Below are 22,457 nucleotides of genomic sequence, written 5' to 3'. Positions count from 1 at the left end.
TCTAGGCTTAGATTCCTCAACTGTAAAATCAAATGGTAGACAAAATATTTCTCAACAAGGGCATTTTTTTGTTATCTGGGCAAGACAATTCGTTATGAAGGATGATCTCATTTCAAGCTACTTATTCACATCCTGGGTCCCTGCCTGCTAAATGCCAATAGCACCCCCTAGTCATGTGACAAGCGAAAACCCTGGGACTTGAGAGCCTTGTCCCTTTCAACTGCAATGAATAGGTAATGCTAGAACTCCCTTGTTGTCGGCATCTATGAACCTCATGGGGACAAAGGGTCAAAAGTTCAGAGATCAAGAGTTTGTTCTGCCCCTAAATTTATAACTTTGGACACATCACCTCTTGGATCTCAAGTTTCCTTATCAGAATGTTAGGAGACACATTATATTCTGGGGCTCTGTGATTCCCTCAAACTCTAAAAATATATGATTCAGTGATACTCCCTACCTCCCTTCGTCTCTACCAGAGACTGTTGCCAACCCTGACCTCCACCAAAAGAAAGCAGCTCTAGGCCACAGGGAGAAGAGCCTGGTCAAAGACAAGGCTACCTCAGCTCCCCGGGTAAGGCCTCCCAGGAAGAGTATGGGATGCTGTACAGACTGGGAGCATTCCTATTACATTTTTAATGTTTACCAAGTTTAACAAAGCTGTAAACTTGGAGCAGGTGGCTTGCACTCCCACAGCTGCCCACAACTATTTGCGCTATAATTGTTCGCTGTTTCACTGCAACCTTGGTGGCTTGCATTTGGCTTCCAACTGTATGTGCAATGGGAACAAAACACAATCTGGGAAGTCACTTACTGAGTCTCTTTAGCCCACCCTAGATCTGTATTTTCAATTTTGGTTCGTATACTGGCTCTTTTCTCCGGCTACATGTACATTGCCTCTACTTTTCTTTCCTCACAATCCTACCTGTATTAGGAGTCACTTGAGTATTTTATCCCTTCCCTTTCTGTTTCCCAGTCATTCATGACTAGTATGCTGAATTCCTGGACTTTATCCTAGGCAGGAAAATGAGTTTTTGTCCCAGAGTCACTAACTCGTTTGACCTTGGCCAATCAGTTAATCCTAATTCTTTGGCCTCAGTGTTCTCATCTGCAAAATTCAAGAGTTGCTGTATGTTTGGTAAGGTCCCTTCCAGCTCTAAAGTTCTCATCCTGGGGCTGATTTTCTAAGGATCATGAGTGTGTTCAAGTTTCCACTGCCATTCACTAGTGACCTGCAAAGTCACTTCTTGCAGAAGGGCTGACACCTCAAGCAGTGATTGTGATCCTTCAGGGTCCTCTGGAGCTGGAGATTAGGAGCTGAACCTGCCCAACACTGGGAAAACCATGTGTACTGCACGGAAGGAACTAGCCAAATGTCTAAGTCTAACAGGCCATTTGCTGACTGTGTGTCCTTAAGCAAGTTACATAATTTCTATAATACGGTCTCAGTTTCTTCATCTTATGGGGAGAGGAGTAAACACAGTAGTCTGTGTAAAGTTCCTGCCACATAGGAGGTGTGTGGTAAATACCCATTGCCTTCTTTTTCCTCAACTCGGGACTCTAGCTGGCTGGGACGAAGGAAACAATTGCTCTCTTTCTAACATCTCTAAAATGTTCTTCCAAAGCAGAGTCTTCTTGGATTTTTAAGATAATGTGTTGCTAAGATGCTTGTTAAGATTATAATAAAGATGGTATAAATGCAAAACCATGGAACAGGAGGAAATGTAGTGAGAGCATAGCATCATTTTATGAGTTTGTTTCCCCCACCAACCAAGGACATGGGCCTCCAACCCTGTTTACTCCAGGATTATTCCCGATGCTTGAACCTGGACACGCCTCGGACCCTCCTGCCTATACCTGTCCTGCAGAGTGACTGAAGTGACTTCCATTGGCTACTGATGTGCTCTGTGCTCCTGTTATGCTTTCTTGTACCTCACCTCGTCACCATCTCAGTGACAATTTGTGTTAGGGGGTTTATTGAGAATGTCAGAGGGGGACAGGGTAAAAGAGAATTTCATTCCATGGGGGTCCTGAAGAGGGATTCTGTAATGGACACTGAGATCAAATAACAATGTTACGCAGTCAGAAGAGGAGGCAGCTAGAATCAGAAGGTCTGGCTATGAATCCAGTTGCTGCCATTTACTCGTGTGGGCAAACCTCGGCTCCCTTACCTGTCAGATGGGGTGATTGTGAGAATCAGGTTAGAGCATGTGGGGGAGCTAGAGCATGTGAGCTTTCTACAAATGAAAATTTCGCACACCCATGCATAGAAGTATAGAAGTAGAAATACAGTCAGGCACATATGATTTTGCATATATCATTTTAAAGAGAGTTTTGGATTGGAAGTCAGGAGAACTGGATTCCAGCCCTAATCCTGCCATTACTTCACTGTGGAGCTTTGAGCCCTTCACTTAATTCTCTAAGCCTATTTCTCTCCTGTAAATTACTGCTAATTTGACACCTCTCCCGTTGTTGACCTCAGTGACTCTGACCCTGTGCTGCGCCATCTTGGACCGTAAGCTGCCAGCAGAGGCTGTCGTGTATATGTTCAGTGCCCCCAGGGCTCTGCTCAGTAACTACTAATGCATGCAGGAGCCCTCGGTGGTTCTGAGATGGGGGTCGCACAGGAAGGGTGTGGTTTTGGTGAAGCAGACTCTGCAGGAAAGGATGAAAGGAAATGCAAGGAAGTGATTTCAGCCTTTGGTGTCTCCTTCTCTGTTTTATAAGCCTCTGGGGCCAGATTCTGTATTCTGTGTCTGCTAATTCCTTGCTGCAGCCTGGAGCCATATTAACTCAGAAGAAAATGGAACGCTCTGGGAGCTGAGGAACCTGTAATTGCTCTTGTCTGGAGGAACCAGAAAGAGGATACAGAGCAAGTCAGTGTGCCATTCAAGCCACCAGTTAGACACCGTGGCCTGGCATTTCAGGAGTAGAGAGATGCCAGCAAACATTTATGACTGGTTGAGAACAAGGGGTAATTCTCATTCTTTTGGAGTGGTCAGCAGGGCTGGGTATATTTGAAATCTTTGGAAAGGGATCTCCATGAGATCTTGGGGCTCTAGAATGTCAGGCATTGCACATGAAGCCCCCCTAAGGGGCTAATCAGGCACAGTCTGGGCATCCGAGTCCACAAATGAAGGTTCCTGTTTGTCATTTCAGTGAGTGAGCCCATCATAAGACCCACCAGTCAAGTCTCAACTCTCTATGTGAGAAATAGTTCTCATTCCTGGAATCAGATAAAAGGTGGGTGCCCTATACCCTATAGGATAGGAGAATGGAAGCTTCAAAAACTATAGTGTGTACAAAGGAGGGGGTTCTGTGTCTAGAATACATATTCTGTAAGGATGGCTGAAAGAAATAGGGAGATTTCATTCAGAGAGGAAAAATAACGCAAATCATAAGGACTTTCTTTAGATACTCAGGGACTGTGAAGTGAAAGAAAACAGATTTAGCCTAGAATCCTCTAAAGTGACAGCAAATCAGGGAGTATAATTTAAAAGAGAAAGATTTCACCACAAAAAGAGCTCATTTTCCAGACTCATCTGGTGTGACCGAGGACAAGGTTGTTAGGAGGTAGCCTATTATTCAGACAGTGAACGGCCATGGCCAACCCAGAGGGGCTCCAAGATTCTCACTCAGTGGGAGGGTGAGCTAAGAGTTCCGCTTCCCATTGAACTGTAAAATTTGATTTTTCTCTTCTATTCTCCTTCCCCTAATCCCACTTCACTTTTGGAGCTGATGGTCACCAGCCAAGTAGCTTCTTCAGGCCACTAAAAGGCCATACAAAGAGGCTGTGCTGTAAGAGGACGTGGCAGTAATATTGGGCTAGTTTTTCTCCAGAAAATCTCCAAGGTGCAGGTCCATCCTCTGTCCTGTTCCCTGGTTTCTCACCTGTCTGGGAGGAAGACTGACCATTTATATCCAAGACAATAATAGTTCCCATTCTGGAGAAGTCAAAGAGAACATTTGGGGCATCTCTGTATCCACAAAGGAAAGAATCTGCCCAATGCCTGATGCGATCACAAATCAGTGAGCATTGTCCTCTAGGGAGTCGATTCCATCCAAGACATAAATATCTCCAGTGTCTTTCAACAAACAGGGAAACAACATGAAGCTGGGCCAAAGAAGTCAACTTACTTAAAAAAACAGGACTCACATTTTTAGGGAAAAGTCAAACCAAGAGTGGGTGTTTGCTCACATCCCAATGTCCTACCCTATATGTCTAATTCAATTCCATTTGAAGGGAAAACTATACAAAAATTAGAAAAGAAGGAAACAACCTTCATCACACTGACCGTTCTGTTCTGACACAGTAACCCGAGGGAATGAGCAGCTACTAAGAATCCTGGGGCAGAATGACATTTTGAAGTGATCTGCTTCATTCTCCCTACCCTTAGTCTACGGCAAAGCCATCTGGACTAGACGATGCTCTAGATTTAAAGACCTCTAGATAATGAGTGCCCACAATTTCAATCTTGTCCAAACACTTAATTTTATAAGATCACTGTGACCCACTGTGACTGGGACTTTATAGATAATAAAGGACTTTAAGATCCATTAAATGACATTAAGAGTCATTTGACCCTCTGAATAGCACCAAGAAGAAAGTAGAACAATCCCTGCCTCCCTCACACTTTAGAGTTTGAGAAACCAAATCTTGAAGCATTAAGTGACTTCCTCAAGAGTCACACAACTATTAAGTGATAGAGTTAGAAAGTATCTAGCACGCAATTTTCCTGGCCCCAAATCCAGTACACTCTCCTCAACACTGTGCTACCCCAGTAGTCCAGCAATATAAAATTATAGTGACATACTGACAAACATACAGTACAGATCACTGAATGCTATCACGATACCGTCTGCTTTCTTTTCATCATAAGCTGTTCACAGAATGAATGTGAAGAGTATCAGGGTACTCAGCAATGTTCTCTCCTCTACGCCAACTCACCTCTGTTCCATTAACTTTTCTTCAGAAGTCCTAATTCCAGATCCTTCTTAAAAAGTCTTCTGTGAGCTGCTTCTAAGATTCTTTTTCCCAGTCATATAGAATTTTAATAAAAGCTTTTTTCTTTGCAAAATTGGTGGTTTCCCTTCTGTTTCTTCTATGCTCTTCTCAGACAAAAGGATTATTAAATGCCTGCACTTACTATAAATTGGTTTAATTTGAAACCTATAAAAATCAATTTTGACAAAGGACATTCTGACCCTATGCACATAAGCATTGCTAGCTAACTCCTCTTCTCCTACTGGAGCTCAAGCCCAGAGTTACATCTCTGAGGGAAAGATGCTGGCACATGAGCCTTCTCATATGTCTTCATCCATTCATCACCTTTTATTGAGATCCTACTTTGTGCCAGACATGACTTGTTCCCCTTCAGCAGTCTATCGTGCAGTGGCCAGTAATGCAGCTGAAATTTTAAATGAATTATAGTCCAATAACTACAAAGAGCTCAAGAATCCCAAGTAGATAAACTAGGGGAAAATGTCTGAACATGAAGTTCAATGTGAATGCTTCATCTCAGAATGTCTCTTGATCTTCCTCATGCCAACCCACGCCATCAATAGCCTTCAAAAGCTATTCAGTATAGAGTATTTAGGGGAAAGGGGGAATGGGATTCTGAGGTCCCTGTCCTCGAGGAGTTCATCTCTGCTATTAGAAACAAACAGCTAACAGGAAGTGGCTTGTGGGTGGTACATGAGAGAGGTGTGGAGAATTTCTGCTTCAGGGCTAATAGGCTCCATATTAAATGTTTGTATTTCATATCTGCACGATGCATATTCATATTCATATCTGTATCTTCATATTCATATCTGTATCGCTGTCATGATGTTAGCTGAAAGAAACTTAAGGTTCCTATGAACCTAGAATCTTATTGCCTGTTCTGTGAAGAAATGAACATATTTTTTTTCTTTTCTGCATACTGCTTATTTTTTCCATCTCTCTGGGATATGACTTTTGCTTTGATTTCATATTCATTAAATCCTATATCAAAGAAAAACATTGGCATCTAACTGCATGCCTTTAGAAGGGTGTCATTTGATGTTAGCCAAACAGAATAGTTCTGAAAATACACAAGTTAACACCCAGGTGCTAAGAGTTTAAAAATATCTTCATGACCCTGTTGGAACAGACCACATTATGATACTTCATCTCCAGATTCAGAGTTTGACGAGTGTGAGGGCTGAACTGGCCACCACCTGACCTACCACAGCCTCTAAAGATGACAAGAAGCACCACATTTATTTTTGGGCATGGACAGATCTGGGGAAAGGAGCTTGAGGAAAAGTCTTAACCCTAAGAATTCTATACCGAGACATCTCACTCACACACTTAGAAACAACTTACCTCAGCAGACTCAAGACATGTAAGTGTATAAGTTCTACACTGCTGATACTGATGATGATGATGGGGTTTCTGAATTCCGTTTGACCAGACTCACTCTGTGCAGGTTTCCATTCTTTCACTTGTCTGGGATCATTTAAATTAGTTTCTTCTTAAAATAAACCATGTTATAAAAGTTCTGCAGTTATTAAAAGATGACTTTATAGAAGAGAAATAAATTTGAGAGTACTCTTAGCAATCAAGAAGTTTCCTTTAGAACATCCCTGACAGAAAGCCTGTCAGCTTCTTTTTGATGAGACTGCTTATGTCCTGAGTCAGCCCACTTGGGACTTGACAGCTTTGATGGTAGGAAAGAGCCTTCTTGTATGTGGCCAAAGGATGTTTTCTTCCATTTCTCCCCTTGCTTTAGGAAAATTAAGCAGAGTAAATCTATACCTTCTCCATAATAATTTTTCAGTGTCTCCCTGTAGAGTTGTACTCTCCAAGCTAAACACTTAACTCCTTCAGCCATTCCTCAAATGGCCTGGTTTCCAGATTGCTCACTATTCTGTTCACCTTGGAATCCACTGAGCTATAGAACCTTATCTCCTATGATTAACTGCTCAATTTTCTTACCTCAGACAAGCTCAGTGGTGGAGGTCTGAGAAGGAGTAGGAAGTGTGAGCATTTTGTTATTTCAGTTTGCCTCATCACACAGAAAAGTAACATTTTTAAATCTCTGCCAACTTCATAATGAAAAATAATGTTGTCATCTTAATTTTTATTCTTTGAGTATTAGTGAGGTTGAAAATTTTTTCATGTCTCTTAGTATTGCTTTTAGGCATTTTCTATGTCTTTTGCTTATTTTTCAATTGGGTTGTTATCTGTTTTGTTAATGATTTGTAAGTTTTTTCTAACATGAGGCAATTTCCGCTTTGCTACCTATCAGATGTGTTAAAATATTTTCCCCAGTATTTTATTTGCTATTTTTCCAACTGTTTCATTTTTAGGATATTATCTTGACATACAGAAGTATTCCCTTTTTATATAAGATATAAAATAAGATATATATATGATAAATAAGATATAGTTAAGTCTATATATCTTTTGCCTTGTGGTTTCTTCCATCCCACTCATATGTCTATGTATTTATAGTCCTGAAATCAGATAAATATGTATCTTTATTTTCCTCTAGTTTCTTTTTTGTTTCATTTTTTATGTTTATTTCTTCAGTGCCTCTGGAATGCATTTTGATATTCTGTAAGAGGTAAGGGCTGTCCGTGGTGCTATTGGAGCTGAAAGTGCGTGCGGAAGTTGTCCATCCATACAGGGCATCAGGTACTGGTTTTAAAAAGTCAGGAAAAAGAGGATCCTTTTTTTTTTTTAAGACTTTATTTATTTATTTGACAGAGATCACAGGTAGGCAGGGAGGCAGGCAGAATGAGAGGAGGAAGCAGGTTCCCCGCTGAGCAGAGAGCCCGATGCAGGGCTCCATCCCACGACCCCGGGATCATGACCCAAGCGGAAGGCAGAGAGGCTTTAACCCACTGAGCCACCCAGCCGCCCCCAAGAGGATCCTTTTTTTAAAAGCAGACATTAGAATGGAGACCTCTTTTACCTGGAGGAAAAGGCCCTGCTGTGCCGATGCCACCACCTCATCGGCAGCCCTGTTAGAAGGGCACTGAGAGCCCTCCAGGAGGAAAGACAAGCCAGAGGCCCAGTGGCAAGTGAGCGGGACGGTCATACTTAGGCTCACAGCAGCGTTCAAGCTAGAGTTCCTGGTGAGAAAGTCTGAAACAGACACTGTGAAAGTAGAAATGTAAATATATATGAGTATGCATATTTATAAAAATACTTGCACAAGGCTCTGAGTCAATCTGTAGAAAAACTACAGAGAAGTAACTACACAGAAATGAGCCTTACACATCTGTAGTTAATGTAAGCTTAACTACTCATTGGGACGTAGAGAATTTGGACTCTTTTCACCCTTGTGCTCATTTCAGGGTGTTCTGTGGTTCTGTGGTTCGAAAAGAGACAGTAGCCAGAACCAACGTATACAGGCTGATCTGAGTAAATAATTATAGACCTATCTGGAAAATGCCGTGAAAGTACTGAATGACATATTTAATCCTCTAGGGTTCCTCTTGCTTGGAAAGAGCTTGAACCACCCTTGGTTTGTAGGGAACTCTGTGCCACAGCCCATGACCTGAGAGAAACTGAAATGCCTTTGAGAACTTGCTCTTCAAAAAAAGCACCGAGTTTTCCTTTTTAATGTTAAAGAAATGCAGAGTTCGTTATCTATGCAAATACTTCATCCAGATTTATGATTCGAGTCTTAATTCCTCCTGGGAAGTGCTACACACACACTTGCCTGTAGGGACTGAGGAGAATGCTTATCTCCCTGATGGAGGAACAGGAGGGGAGGCATGAAGGGAAGCAGTTCTCTTGAAAGAGCAAAAATGTGGGACGCCTGGGTGGCTCAGTTGGTTAAGCAGCTGCCTTTGGCTCAGGTCATGATCCCAGTGTCCTGGGATCGAGTCCCACATCGGGCTCCTTGCTTGGTGGGGAGCCTGCTTCTCCCTCTGCCTCTGCCTGCCTGTGCTCGCTCGCTCTCCTCTCTCTCTGACAAATAAATAGAATCTTAAAAAAAGAGCAAAAATGCTCACTTCAGACTAGCCAAAAAAACTTGCCTTTGAAAAGTTCACATCTTACTTTTAGGTTAAAAAAAAAAGTGGCCTCTTGACATGGTACTCCAAAACAGAAAGAAAGGCTCTTTTTATTCAAAATGACTTCAGAATGTGATGGTTAGAAAGCTCTTTGCATCTCCTCTCACCCAACTGCGAACACCTTCCCACTCCCTCTCCTACCCCTGGGGCTCAACCTTGGCTTCGAGATGAATCACCTGGGACCTTTAAAAAGCCCCGTGCCCAAGCCACACCCCAGACCAATTAAACCAAAATTCTCCAGGCTGGGACCCAGGCACCAGTATTTTTAAAGCTCCCCAGGTGATTCAAATATGTGGCCAAGGTTGTGAACAATTGTGGCTCCAAAAAATGCTGGAATGATATCCCAGCTGATTTGCATCTTCTATTTCACCCAGATTCTAGCCTTCATTTAGGCACTAAGCCATTTTGCCAAAGGTGCGAACATGCCATGAGCCCCTGGGCGTTCTCTATGACTAAGTGGAAGGATGTGTACAGCTCCTCAAAGGGTTTATTGTTTGTTTTGTTTTAACTCCCAGATTAGTAATGTACAGATCGCTGTGCAGATTAGAGGATTTTAAAATGCTTTTATACTTTACAGAGACTTGACATCTTAAACCAAGATGTTTAGGAATTCAGGGTTTTCACTCTGCACTCGGGGTTGTTTTCTGAGAGTTTTTCATTTGCTCTCGGCTTCGGAATACATTTTCTTGCAGCTCGCTTCAGCAGCTGGAATCTCTCTGCACAGCTGTCCATCAAGGCTGTGGTCTCCCCTCCCTACCTTCACTCACTTGGGGACTCTCGCTAAAGGCAGAGATTTCCATTCTGTTCCAGATCACCCTGATGAAACTCTAGTAAATGGGCACCTGAGGTTAAAACTCACGGGCTTCGCAGCAGTTACTCTAAACTGAGGGGCAAGGACGCAGAATACGCAGCTCTGCAGGACTGGGAGGAAATGGCCCTTGTCTTCTTCTTCCTCCACACCCTCCCGAGGCTGTGGTTTGTGTGACAGACAAACACAAGCCACAGGGAACTGAAAAGTCTTAATCTAGCTCGTCCCTGTGGCAGGGCCTAGGCCCTGAATCAGTATTTCTTTGGCGGCCAAGCATCAGGAAGCCCGTGACAACATGTAGCTTACTGCTGACCAGGGGCCTGGAGCCCCAAATGGTGGACCAGCTGCCCAACACAATCACTTGGCAGACTACCTCTTCTCTGCTCATCTTTGCCAGAATGACTGAGAGTCGCTGCACTTTGCATGTTGACATCCATAAACCCTGGAAGAGAGCCTGTGCCACTAGGATGTCTTACTTTTCACTTTTGAGGGTGCACCAGTGCACCTGGTATTACAGGGAGCACTTTCTCAAAATCCTGTAAAACCGAGATGTTTATCCCTTTGATTTAACATATTTGAATAGGTGTCCAGGGAGCCATGACTTTAAAATGACTTTAAAATGAAAGAGCTAATTTTGGGTGTGGTTTCTGGACTTTATCTCATACTTTTTTATATGGGAAACCCATCTCCAACCTGCGTGCACACACTCCTACCCTTGCGCCGGACTCTCTTCATCCCACCTGCAGACTGCCCATAAAAGAAATGCTTCTTTTTAAAAAAATTTTTTTAAGTTTCATTTATTTATTTGACAGAGAAAGAGACAGCAAGAGAGGGAACACAAGCAGGGGGAGTAGGAGAGGGAGAAGCAGTCTTCCTGCCGAGCAGGGAGCCCGATGTGGGGCTGGATATCAGGACCTGAGCCGAAGAAAGTTGCTTAACAACTGAGCTACCCAGGCGCCCCAGGGAGATGCTTCTCACCCCACACTACATCTTCCAGCTCCACACAATTAGGGCTGGGGACCTGATCTCTCATCACAGAGGATACCTGAAGACAAGACAAGACAGACCACGGAGGGTATATATGGGAGAAGGGAGTGTAAGGAGGGAAGAGATGAATTCTAACCTGGTAGTCTGGGAGGTCCTCGGGGCTGAGGGCCATTGAGCAGGAGCTGGAAGGATGAGAGATACACCTAGGAAATGCTAGGCCAAAGGAGATTCCAGGTAGTGGGATGAGCTTACTAAGTGTTCAGAAGTACAAAAGTTCAAGGAAGGATTGAGTAGTGGCAAATCATTTTACATGATTGGAATATAAGATGCTTTGTAGGGTGAGGGGAAAGGCCACAAAAATATACTAGAGCCAGAACAGAAGACCTCAAAATTCGGGCTGAGAGGTGTGATTTTCCTTTTGTCTCTCTCTTTGTGTAATTTTTAATTATACTGTGTCTGACCACACATTTGCATGTTTCTGGGTTTCTGTCTACATGGGTAAGGACTGCTACAACTGAGTTTGTACAACACAAAGAATAGTAGGAATATGAGTAATGCCCCTTCTACACCGCCCATGAATGTTGGAGATCATGGCACCAAGTCTTTACAATGGGAAGGGAGTAGAGTTAACCACATATTAAGGTCTCTCCATGGTTTTTATAGCTGGTCCCTATTGTGTCCTGTGGTTTGAGTGTGATATGCCTATGACATGGAGCTTTGAGGTGGTCACAGAATTAAATTTTCTTCCCAAACTGCCCCCAGATGATTTCCTCATCTGTTGGGAATTAACAATATCAGTATAAATCCAGGTTCCGTAGCTGGGCTCTCATCTTGTCTGCCAAATGTGCTAAGTTACTTTAAGCCATTAGAGACACATGAAGGAATCCCATTATGGCTTGGACCATTATTACACCACTTGGCTAGAACGCAAATCAAATCATGACCCCCAAACCTAACTGCAAACAGGAAAAGTCTATATCTCTAACAACTTGCCTATAAAATCCCCCCAGCTCTGCTTAGATGAAGGAGTCCTAGGGTTTGCTCCGTGATACAGAAGCTAGATCAAAACTTCTCATTGTTTCGATGAAGGGTATATGATCTTATCAGCCTCAAAGGGTCTCCATGGCCAGGAACCTCACACATGATGTGGGCTCCCGGAGGAGAGAGGGGAACAAGAAGCCTTCATCTCCATTTGCCCTCTCTTGCACAGTCTCTTCTCTTTAACAACAGAGGAAGGAGTCAGAGTATCCAATCAGGAGAAGTCCTAGTGAGGTTGACCAACATTAATTAGAATTAGTCTTGTAAGAAAGAAGGCACTGAACCGCATGCTCTTGAAAATTAAGAAATGCAAAGTTTGGTCTAGCAGGCAAAATGACTCCAGCGCACAGATAAAATAAAGCTGAGCAGGACCCGTGCTAACTAAAGGGGGAGCTGCGGCTAATATGCCTGCTTTCCAGCTGGGGCTATCAGATAAGACCCTGTGAAGGAGGCCACATCCAGTGGGGCCTTGAGGGAAGAGGAGACTTTTTGACAGAATCTACCAGATTCCAGGCAAGCACAGAGGAGGAAAGCTTCAGGGCACACCTGGAAGTCATCCTCCCCACAACCCCAGAGGCAGGAGTACCCCTGAGAGGGTAATGAGCATCCTTAAGCCTCTGGTCCAGCTAGGCTAGTGAGAAGGGCGACACTAACCCGCGGCCATCTAGAGGGGGCCTGGTCAGCAGAGTGGCGATCACTCCTGGCCATTTCAAAGGAATTTCCTTTCTAAGCTACCCCAGATGCACAGCCTCTCCCGGAGCAGGGGAGAGGAGGAAGGCCCCTCTGTCCTCAAACCCTCCAGGCTCTAACCTGCCCCTGACCTGGCGAAGGGCAGGGCAGCTGCAGAGACCGGCTTCCTAACTCAGCGAGGGGGGCCACGAGGGGCAGCGGGGCCTGGAGGGCCTGTAAAGCTCACACAGGTGCGCGGCCGGCGCGGAGGACTGGGACGCCGGGTCGCGCGGGCGCCGCCAGCCCCGCACCTGCGGCGACCCCCTCCCTGCACGCAGGCCGAGAAGACCGCACCCCAGCGGGAATCGAAGCCCGGCCGCGCTCGTTTCCTTAATATTGGCCACATTTGGGGCGTGGGGGGGGGGGGGTTGCTGCCAAGTGGACCGCAAGGCCGTTTTGCTGGGCTCTGAATGATCCTTAGGTCTGTTCCTCCGGGAGGCCAAGCGCAGTGCCGTGTGGCGGGGACCGAGTGCGGGTGTGGGGGCGGCGCACGCGCTCTGGCTTCCTGGGAGCCCGCGCTGAAGGGGTCGCGGAGGCTGGGGCGGGGGGTGGCGGGGGTAATGGAAAATGCTGTCCCGTGCTGTTGTATAGAACAAGAGTGCCCTCTAGTGGCGCATGGGACAGCACTCTGGAATGAGAGACCTGGATTTGTGGGGTTACAAGGAGCAAAGGGAGCTGACGCCCCTTCCCCAACACACACACTCAGATTCTTAGACATTCTCCTTCCTCCCTCCCCTGCCTCCCTTCTTCTCCCCCTCTCATGGTTTAACCATACAGAAACAGACTCTAGGGCAGACGGGTGTCATGTCCAGGCCTGCACATTTCATGTTGAGAGTCTGGACTAAAACTCAAGTCTCTGGACTTCCAGGCCAGTGTCTTTTCCTTCTGGATTCATCTACCTGCATATTTATAACCAGTCCTTCTCTTATTGCTCACCTGCTCTGTGAGTTGGTGGAGGGAGAGTGCAAGAATGAATAAGACAGACACACGCTCTTCCTGCCTAGTGGAGACACAGACAGGAGGTCAGCAATGCCAGTACCCTGTGATGAGTGCAGAGATCTCAGAAGTGTGGGGTAATATGGAAGCACTTTGGAGGGGCATCTGACCTAAAGGACAGATAGGAGTTATCCAGGGAAATGAAGCTGGAAGGGGGAGGGAATATGGAGAAGGTTCCAAGCAGCAGGAACATGTACAAAAACTCTGGGGTCAGAGATTGGGCTTGAGACACTGTAGCATGGAATGGGAGGGGGTGGTGAGTAGTGGGGAGCTGGAATGGACAGGAACTAGGGTGAGCCTCTAATGGGCTGGAGACATAGGTAAAAGGCTTTGCCTGTTGGGTCTTGTAAAGGCTTTGGACAGTGTTCTAAGATCAGCAGAGAGCGACTGAACATTAGGTAGGTGAATATCGTGATCAGATTTCTGTTCGTGCAGGATGACTCTGAGTTGGGCATTAAATGCCTCAAGTTAGTATTTAGGCTTTGGACAGCCTACTTTAAAAATGTTCAGGACAGAAGGACTCTGAGGTTTCATCTAGTCTGTTTTACACATAGAGAAACCCAAGCTCAGAGAACGCAAATCACTTCCTCAAAGTAGCTGAGGTAGAGTGATTATCTCTAAATCCCCTTACCTCCCACTCAATGTCCCAAATATGCCAGCCTGAAGCAGACAGAGCTCCCAGGACTTCTCCCAATAATACAGTCTTCCCCAGCCTCTGCCCCACAAAAATCCACCCAGGGCCAGACCAGAGTCCAGCAAATTATCTTCAAGATTGGCAAAGAGCATGCTCACTACACCTGCTTCCCTGAGCCCTCAAGATAGTCAAAAGCTTGCTTCAGTATCCATGGCTATAAAGAACCAGGGTAAAACATGAGGACCAGAGACTGTAGACAGGTGGTGGGGGAAGGAGGGTGACCTGGGCAAGGGGCTCCCATAGAGACCAGGAGAACAGAAGGCTTGACTCCACACTGACACGTTGAATCCCATTTCAGATAGCATGCAAAATAAAGAAAACAAGTTTAGGAATTGAAAAATTAACTCAGACTTTGTAAAAACAGATGGTGATAAAATGCAGTTGTCCTAATATTTGGACAATTTAAATGCTCCCAGCAGCTAGGGATTTAAGAGAAATAGTTCAACATAGGCTGGATCATTTAGCATTTGGTGTGAAAAGTCATAGTAAGTAAGGAGGTCCCAAAATATGATGGAAATATGATTAGGAAGGGTTTTAAAATAAAGAAACATGATCCTGGTGAGTGCCATCTGGAATTAGAGAATAACACTAAATAGTAGAAAGAGGTGTCAGAAAGGACTGAACTCGAGACCCAGCTTGGCCATTTATTAGCTGTATGACCTTGCCCAGACCACTTAACCTCTCTGACCTCATCTCAGTAGTAAAGTTACAAAAATAATAATAATAATCACCCCATTTACCTCACAGCCCTCTTTAGGAATCATAACGGAGGCCAGACAGGACCATGGTGAAGGGCAGTGTTGCAAATCTCACCCATATCACTTACTGGCTTGGTGACTTAGGTGAGACCCCTCTAAACTTTGATTTCCTCATCCATAATATAGGGTTGCTAACCCCTGCCTCGGCTGGTTGTTGGAAGGACTAAATGCGATAGTCAAATGAAATCATAACAAAATGCCTTTGTGTACAAAATAGTCATCGCCATTACTAATCAATGATTTTTATCATCAGTGTGACTATGTTTTCAAACTTACAAATTGTTCATAAAAATGAAAGACTATTGTAATATTTAGCATGATATGACTTCACTGGGTAATAGGATAAATATTAAAATAAAAATGTAAGCAGGAAAAATAGAATGGAGGTGGTAAAGTATGTGGCCTGTCTATAATGGAGGGAATTTATAGATGAGGATGTGTGGAGACTCAGGGTCTCCCTGAATTAACTCATGTTGGCTGAGTTAAGAGATGGTCAAATGGATCTTTTTTTTAAGGAAGAAAAATACTATCCGTAATCAATGGCTTCCTGTCAGGTTGGGATAAGGTATCTGGTAAGTGACTGAGAATCAGCAATAATTCAGGTCTTATCTCATATCTCCAGAGCCACTGAGAGCGAGAGAGTAATTGGTAGGTTAATGAAATCTGTAAAGACACTCAGCGAACCTCCAGGGAACCTCTCTGAAGCTGGAGAAACTCCACCTCAAAGATAAGAAGTAGTGCAAAAGAATCTCAAAGTTGGGGCGCCTGGGTGGCTCAGTGGGTTAAAGCCTCTGCCTTCGGCTCAGGTCATGGTCCCAGTGTCCTGGGATCGAGCCCCACATCGGGCTCTGTGCTCTGCAGGGAGCCTGCTTCCCCCTCTCTCTCTATCTGTCTGCCTCTCTGCCTACTTGTGATCTCTGTCTGTCAAATAAATAAATAAAATCTTAAAAAAAAAAAAAACCCTCAAAGTTCATTCACTTGTTCAAAGATATTTCATCCCTCCTTCAGGCCGAGCACCTTGTTAGGCAGCGAGGAGTTAGGGATGAAAGACATGATCCCTTTTCTCACCAAGCTCACAGCCCAGTGAGGGGGATAGTGAGTAAGTCACTACAACTCAGTGAGGTAGTCATAGATAAGTTTGGGGTAGAAGAGAATCCAGAGTTGGAGCTCCTAGCCCAGCCCAGAGATCAGAGAAGTTTCCCCAGAAAGGACAACACCTGAGCAGGTTCTGCAAGGACACAGTGTGGTTACTCCGACAGGGGAGGAGGGTGAGTTGTGAAGTGAAACTGCACGTTGTTTACTTTGGTCCTGCAGGGCAAGGGGGCCAGGCCTGTAAAAGGACCAGGGTTCCATAGTGATGTCAGCTTATGTCACTATCCCCCCACATTACAGTAATTGTCCTTTTAAAATCTCTTGCTTGAGGGCGCCTGGGTGGCTCAGTTGGTTAGGCGACTGCCTTCGGCTCAGGTCGTAATCCCAGCGTTCTGGGATCGAGTCCTGCATCAGGCTTCCAACTCCATTGGGAGTCTGCTTCTCCCTCTGACCTTCTGCCCTCTCATGCTCTCTCTCTCTCTCTCAAATAAATAAATAAAATCTTTTAAAAAAATCTCTTGCTTGAGGGGCACTTGGGTGACTCAGTCAGTTAAGTGTCTGACTCTTGGTTTCAGCTCAGGGCATGATTTCAGGGTCCTGAGGTTGAGTGCCCTGCCCCGTGTCAGGCTCTGCTCCTCCCACCTCTGCTCGCTCTCTCTCTCTATCTATCTCTATCTCTCTCAAATAAATAAATAAAATCTTTAAAATCTCTTGCTTGAAAAAAGCACATGATGCCCCTCTCCTCCCAAAAAAGCTATTAGGAATTTTATAACAGTTTTAAATGAACTTGTGTCTTATTAATCCCAACAGTGTCTACTGGTACTTACACTTGAAAAATATTTACTATACTTTTAAATGAACCTTCATACTTCATTCCCAACAATATCTACTTACGTTGTCATTTGAGAACTATTTATTTCATTTATGAGCAAGATTTAACTAGCTTTTCATTGTGAAACAATCTTTGTTTGTGCATATGTTGGTGATGACCTGAAAAGAACAGCCAATCAGCCCATGCTCACCCCCAGAAGCCAGGGAGCCGTAGTTAGCATTGGGGTCGGGGGTACTGGCAGGACCCAAGACTGGAGAGCTAGCCAGAATGGGGCTTCATTGTCCACGTGAAAGTGGAAGGCACGGGGAGATGCTGAAGAGTTTAAAGCAGTGACAGAAATTGATTGCTCTGTCAGCAATGTGGCAAGCAGCAGGAGGAAGGCAAGGCAGGGGGCAAAGAGATCGGTTACATGGCAAGTTCTGAACTAAGTTAGTAGCACTAGCAGAGAGAAAGAAGCAGATATGAAAAATATTAAAAGGTAGAATTGACTTTGTGACACCCGACGTGGGAATTGGGGGAGAAATCCCAGATGACCAGCTTTCTGGCTTAGGTCATTGGGTAGATGGTGGCCCCAACACAAAAAGGGCTAAGAAAAGGACAGGGTTTGAGGAGACCATTTTTACTTTGGACATAGTGGCTTTGTAGTTCCTGTGGGACAGCCAAGTGGAGATGGCATTAGTTAGAAGAAGGATCTAGGCTATGTTTGGGGAGAATTGACATGGATAACAAAGTTCTGGGTGTGGGTGACAGCACTCAGTGGGAGTATGGAGTGTGGGAGAAGAGGTCCAAGGACAAGGCACCAAGAACCCCAATATATGAGACAGGCAGAAGCGAACAGTCCCTCTTAACAGGCAACCACTTGCAGAAATGAAGGAGAAGGAGAATGGGGGTGAGAGAGAGACAGAGATACCATGGGAACCAAGGGAAGAGAGGACTTTAAGAAGGAGCCATGAAACTTGTCAGTCCCAAGAGCAGTCAACTACAAGGACCAGTAAGTTTACCCGCAGCTATGGTGAAAAGAATTAATAACAAAACCCCATCTCCTACTTGCGGGACTGGTTATGCTGTCAGAGCGTCCCATGCTTTGTACTCCATGTCCCTGGTCCTGGAGCCTACAGCAATTGCACAGACTGGAAAGCTCTGGAAGGGAGGTGACTGTCTAAGTGAGTGAGTGACTTGCTCCTGGAATTAGAGATCTGTCCCCAGAATTTCAACCATGCCCCCTGGTTCAACCCACACTTGGGTTAGCTTTTTACAAATAACCAACAAGGAAAGCAGAATGGGTCCTGTTAGAGAATAACAATATATACATTCAAAGGCTTACTTATCACACTTCCCAGAACCCAGACATAGAGCAATGCTCTGGGATGGTGTGATGCTAAAAGGACATTATCTCATTCCTTATGGGGAGGGCTTGCTTGCGGTTCCGTATGCAAGAGGGATCATTGAAGGTCTTCAAGTAGAGCAGTGATATTAACTGAGGATGCATTGGAAAGATTAATTAGTATTATTGAACTTGTATTTGATGGTGCATATATATGTCTGGTTGTTGGATATCACACCACCTGAAACAAAATAATGAAAGTACGCCGTGAAGACCTGTTCTGGCTTTTTTTTTTTTTTTTCTTTTGCAACTGGACCCCTTCTCCTTACCCCACCTCTCAGTCCAGTGAATAGGCTCTCTTCACCAGAGGTAGTCACTTAAATTTGGAGCAAAAGCTCCTTCCAGTTTTGATGAGGTCAATACTTAACAGATCTCAGTTCTCCTACTTCTGTACTTTTCCAGAGGCAGGTCTGGCTTTCCACACAGGAGTCCCCTGCTCACTCTGTCATTTCTTAGTCACACCAGTAAGAGGAGGGTGGCTGTTCTGGCCTGTTGGATCTGGATCAGACCCAAACTTATCCATGTGGGACCAGGCCTGGACCTGCCTCCCTGCCTTGCCCTCTGTTTGGAGCAACTCACAGCTCACTTATCTCTGGGAATTCTCTGGTCTGCTGTGCTAACCATCTCTCTCCAAACCTGTCTACCACTCACAGAACAGCAGGAACACGGAACAAAGACCTCTATATCAGTGTGTAACATTTCATTCTCTTTACAGCTCAGATAATATCACTGCATTGTCATCACATTGGAGGTCGGGCAGGACCCCAAAACAGTCATCACTATGCAACATTGATTTTCTGAGGGTGACTCACGGCCTTATTTCTAGGGTGGTCTGGCTCTGGCCTTTTCTTCTAACCCAGAAAACTGAGCTTCAATCTAGATACATGGCTGTACAAGTCATTCCAGGAACAGCTGGGAAGTTTTTTGGATTCTGTACCACAGGCCAAGGATGGGTGATGAGATACTTCCCTTTCTCCTAAGTATACTCTGTATGTGGCCCTCTTCTCAGGATTGAAGATGGCTGGTACACAGGAAGAAGAAAAGCAAGCAGGATGGGTGAGCGGGAGTTAGAAAACCCCTACTTTATCACCTACTCCACCATGTTGCTGGAACAGAAACATCCGTAAAATATGAGATATAAAGGACACCTAAGTGGCTTAGTCAGTAGAGAGTCCAACTCTTAATCATGATCTCAGGGTCATGAGATCGAGCCCAAATTGGTCTCCACACTGGTTATGGAGCCTACTTAAGATTATCTCTCCCCCTCTCCTTCCGTCCCTCCACCCCAGCTCTCACTCTCTCTCTCCTTAAAAAAAAAAAAAAAAGATTTGAAAACTCATTCTCGGAAAAAGGAGAATCATTAAGTGTCTCTCTCCTCCTTCAGAACAAACCTAGACAAGTAACGTGATGTTCATTCTCTAATCTCTCAAATAAATTAAAGAGATCTTTTAAAAAGGAGACTTCTGAAGTCATCTTAAGCCTGTGCATCACTCCACAGGGAAAAATTCTTCAGGTATACAATCAAACTGAACTGCTATTATGATTTTAAAAAGTAGGTATAATACACTTTTCAGCTTCTGCATCATACTTTTCACTTGTCTAAATGATGTGTCTCTGGAACTAGACAGCCTGTGTTCAAATCCAGGCTCCCAGACCCACAAGCTGGATGACCTTGGACCAGTCACTTTAGCCACTCTAGGTAAAATGGGATCATGGCAATTTCTTTCTCGGAGCATTGCTGGAGTTTTTTAATGAGCTTTTCAAAAGTAAAACACAGAGCTGAGAGTTTGGGCATAGGAAGTGTCAGTAAGGGCTCCCTGGGCCAGTCCCAGACAGACTGGCAGACAGTCCAGGGCTGCCCAGGCTTGGCTGTGATGAGGCACTGACAAGTCCCATGCTATTTGTCTTCGCCGTAGGTCAGTGCAGCTGAACGGCCAGCCCTTAGTGATGGTGGACGATGGGACCCTTCCCGAACTGAAGCCCCGCCCCCTGCGGGCCGGCCGGACATTGGTCATCCCTCCAGTCACCATGGGCTTCTATGTGGTCAAGAATGTCAACGCCTTGGCCTGCCGCTATCGATAAACCACCCTCACGCCCACAAGTCACCCACAGGCCTGCTGGACTGCTTTCCACTCTCCTGCCCTAATCGTATCCTGATCTTTCAGACATCTTCTTAGCAACAAACCAGTCTCTGCTGCCCCATCCTGCTGGAATCAGCACAGACTTGCTCTCTAAAGAGACAAATGCCATAGCACGAGCTTTGTGTAGGGAGGCCACATCCACCCCAAAGGAAAGTGTACCCATCACCTGTGCCTATAGAAGGATGAAGGTATGTGTGTGGAGCCATATGTACCCATGTGCACACACCAGGAAGAGAAGCCGGCAGTGCGCTCGCAGGACCCATGAAACAGCTCTCCATCATCCGGGTCACACAGCAGTGTCACTATAGACCTTAGCCTGGGACTGCTTCCCGCAGTACGAGATGAGGAAGGAAACCATCAAGTGAGCCTTCAGGAGCCCAATCCTCTTCAAACTCCTTTCCTTGTCTGTTCCCTGCTGTTGCCCTGGGTTTCCTGTCACCTCTCTTCTCACCAGGGAGCAAGTGGGTGGGTCAGCGATGGCCTGCTGGGTGAGCTGTTTATGTCATTTCCTGGCTGATGTATGAGTGTGTGCATCTGGGCTTCTGGCAGTGGCATCGATCACTGGCTATTCCTCCAGGAGACGGTGCTTCAAAAGTAAAATTGTAATCATACTCCAGATTTTGTAAGAGGGTTCTATTCCTCTGTGTATCCGGATTCCCCTTGGGTTGGAATGGGAGTCAGGTAACAATATTCATGGAGTGGAGAACAATGTATTAGGCACCACAAAAAGCAATCATCATCCATCATGTGGCTGGGAGGGAAAGAGTTTCAGCACAAAGCACACTGAACCACCGAACGAATGCAGACACACACACACACACACACATACCCCAACTGAACAAGCAAATAATCAGACCTGCATCAAATCTGAAGGGATCTTAAAGGCTTGTCAGTCAAGCCCTTAATGGCTTGTTTGACCAAAGTTATTAAAAAAAAAAAAAAGTGTAAATCGAAAGTCATCCCTGTAAGACACAACCGAATCTAGCCGTCCTTCCTGTTCCCCAAGGAGCTGCGTGCTTCTCGGGGCATTTACTAGGCAGAAATCTAATGTGGTAGTGAAAGCTGACTAGGTGGGCGCTTTCCCAGACCAGCCAGTGTGATCCCAGAACAAAGCTTTCCATGTACCGCCTGGGGGAAGGGGGAATCTGGAAACTGAGGTCTGCTGGAGAACTGTGGGGTGGTGGGTGGGAAGCCCCTGAATAGGACAGGGCGGAGTGGACAGATTTAAAGATTACGATAAACCTGTATGATTCAAGGGGTAAGAGACAAGTTGCTGCTGAAAAGACTCTCTCCCGTGGGGTTGATCTTCTTTCTCAGGATAAAGGACATGAAGGACCGCGGCTAAGGACAGGGCCGGGTGTGAGGTGAGACACAGGAGGAAGATGAGATAAGGGAGGAAGTCCGGGACCCCGCACGGAGAACAGGGAATCAGGGAGAGGGAAGCCAGCAGCTCCGCTCTGTGCTTGAGGAAGAGAGTGGACTTGATTTTGCTGTGTGGGTCAGCGGGTCCGGAGGTGTGTGCTATGGTCAGCAAAAGGCGGGGGCAAGGACTGGGCTGGACCTGGTCAGTGGGCATGCCCAGCCTGGAGGTGGATGGAGAGAGGGGCGCAGACCCCAGCCCCGCCACGCCCCAGGCTACCCAGGCGGCCTTTTCGGGAAGCTGGGAGGCCGGGAGCTCCTGCTGAAGCCTCAGCTCCGCGAGGCGAGGAGCGAGAAGTGCCCAGACGGGGGTAGAAAGCAGGGAGAGAAGTGGCCGAGGACAGCCCAAGTGAGGAAGAGGGAGGAAAAGAGAGACAAAGAAGTTGTCTCCCCAAACTTCGAAAAAGGCACGCAGATAGCAAAATCTCCTCTCTACACAGGTGCAGGCAGAGCTGCAGGCCTCCATGAGAACACGAGTAGGCAGCGGTCCCCCAGACCTGGCCCAGGCCAATTTGCTTCCCCAGGAAGGAGTCG

The 22,457-nt window shown here is 45.6% G+C and overlaps 1 protein-coding gene across 3 annotated transcripts in view; it reads left to right on the top strand.

The window, feature by feature from the left end:
- HPSE2 (heparanase 2 (inactive)) overlaps window positions 1-21,884 on the top strand; it is a 675,922-nt gene extending 654,038 nt beyond the window's left edge. For all 3 annotated transcript variants that reach the window (XM_047703040.1, XM_047703039.1, XM_047703038.1), the window contains one exon: window positions 20,280-21,884. In XM_047703040.1, the coding sequence (XP_047558996.1) occupies window positions 20,280-20,445 (166 nt within the window). In that variant the 3' untranslated portion in view covers window positions 20,446-21,884. The remainder of the gene's footprint in view (window positions 1-20,279) is intronic.
- The last annotated feature ends 573 nt before the right edge of the window (window positions 21,885-22,457 follow it).

The sequence above is a fragment of the Lutra lutra genome, chromosome 14 (assembly GCF_902655055.1).
Source record: "Lutra lutra chromosome 14, mLutLut1.2, whole genome shotgun sequence".
Classification (NCBI taxonomy): domain Eukaryota; kingdom Metazoa; phylum Chordata; class Mammalia; order Carnivora; family Mustelidae; genus Lutra; species Lutra lutra.
The sequence above is the reverse complement of the archived record's forward strand: the minus strand, read 5'-3'. Positions and strand labels throughout refer to the sequence as shown.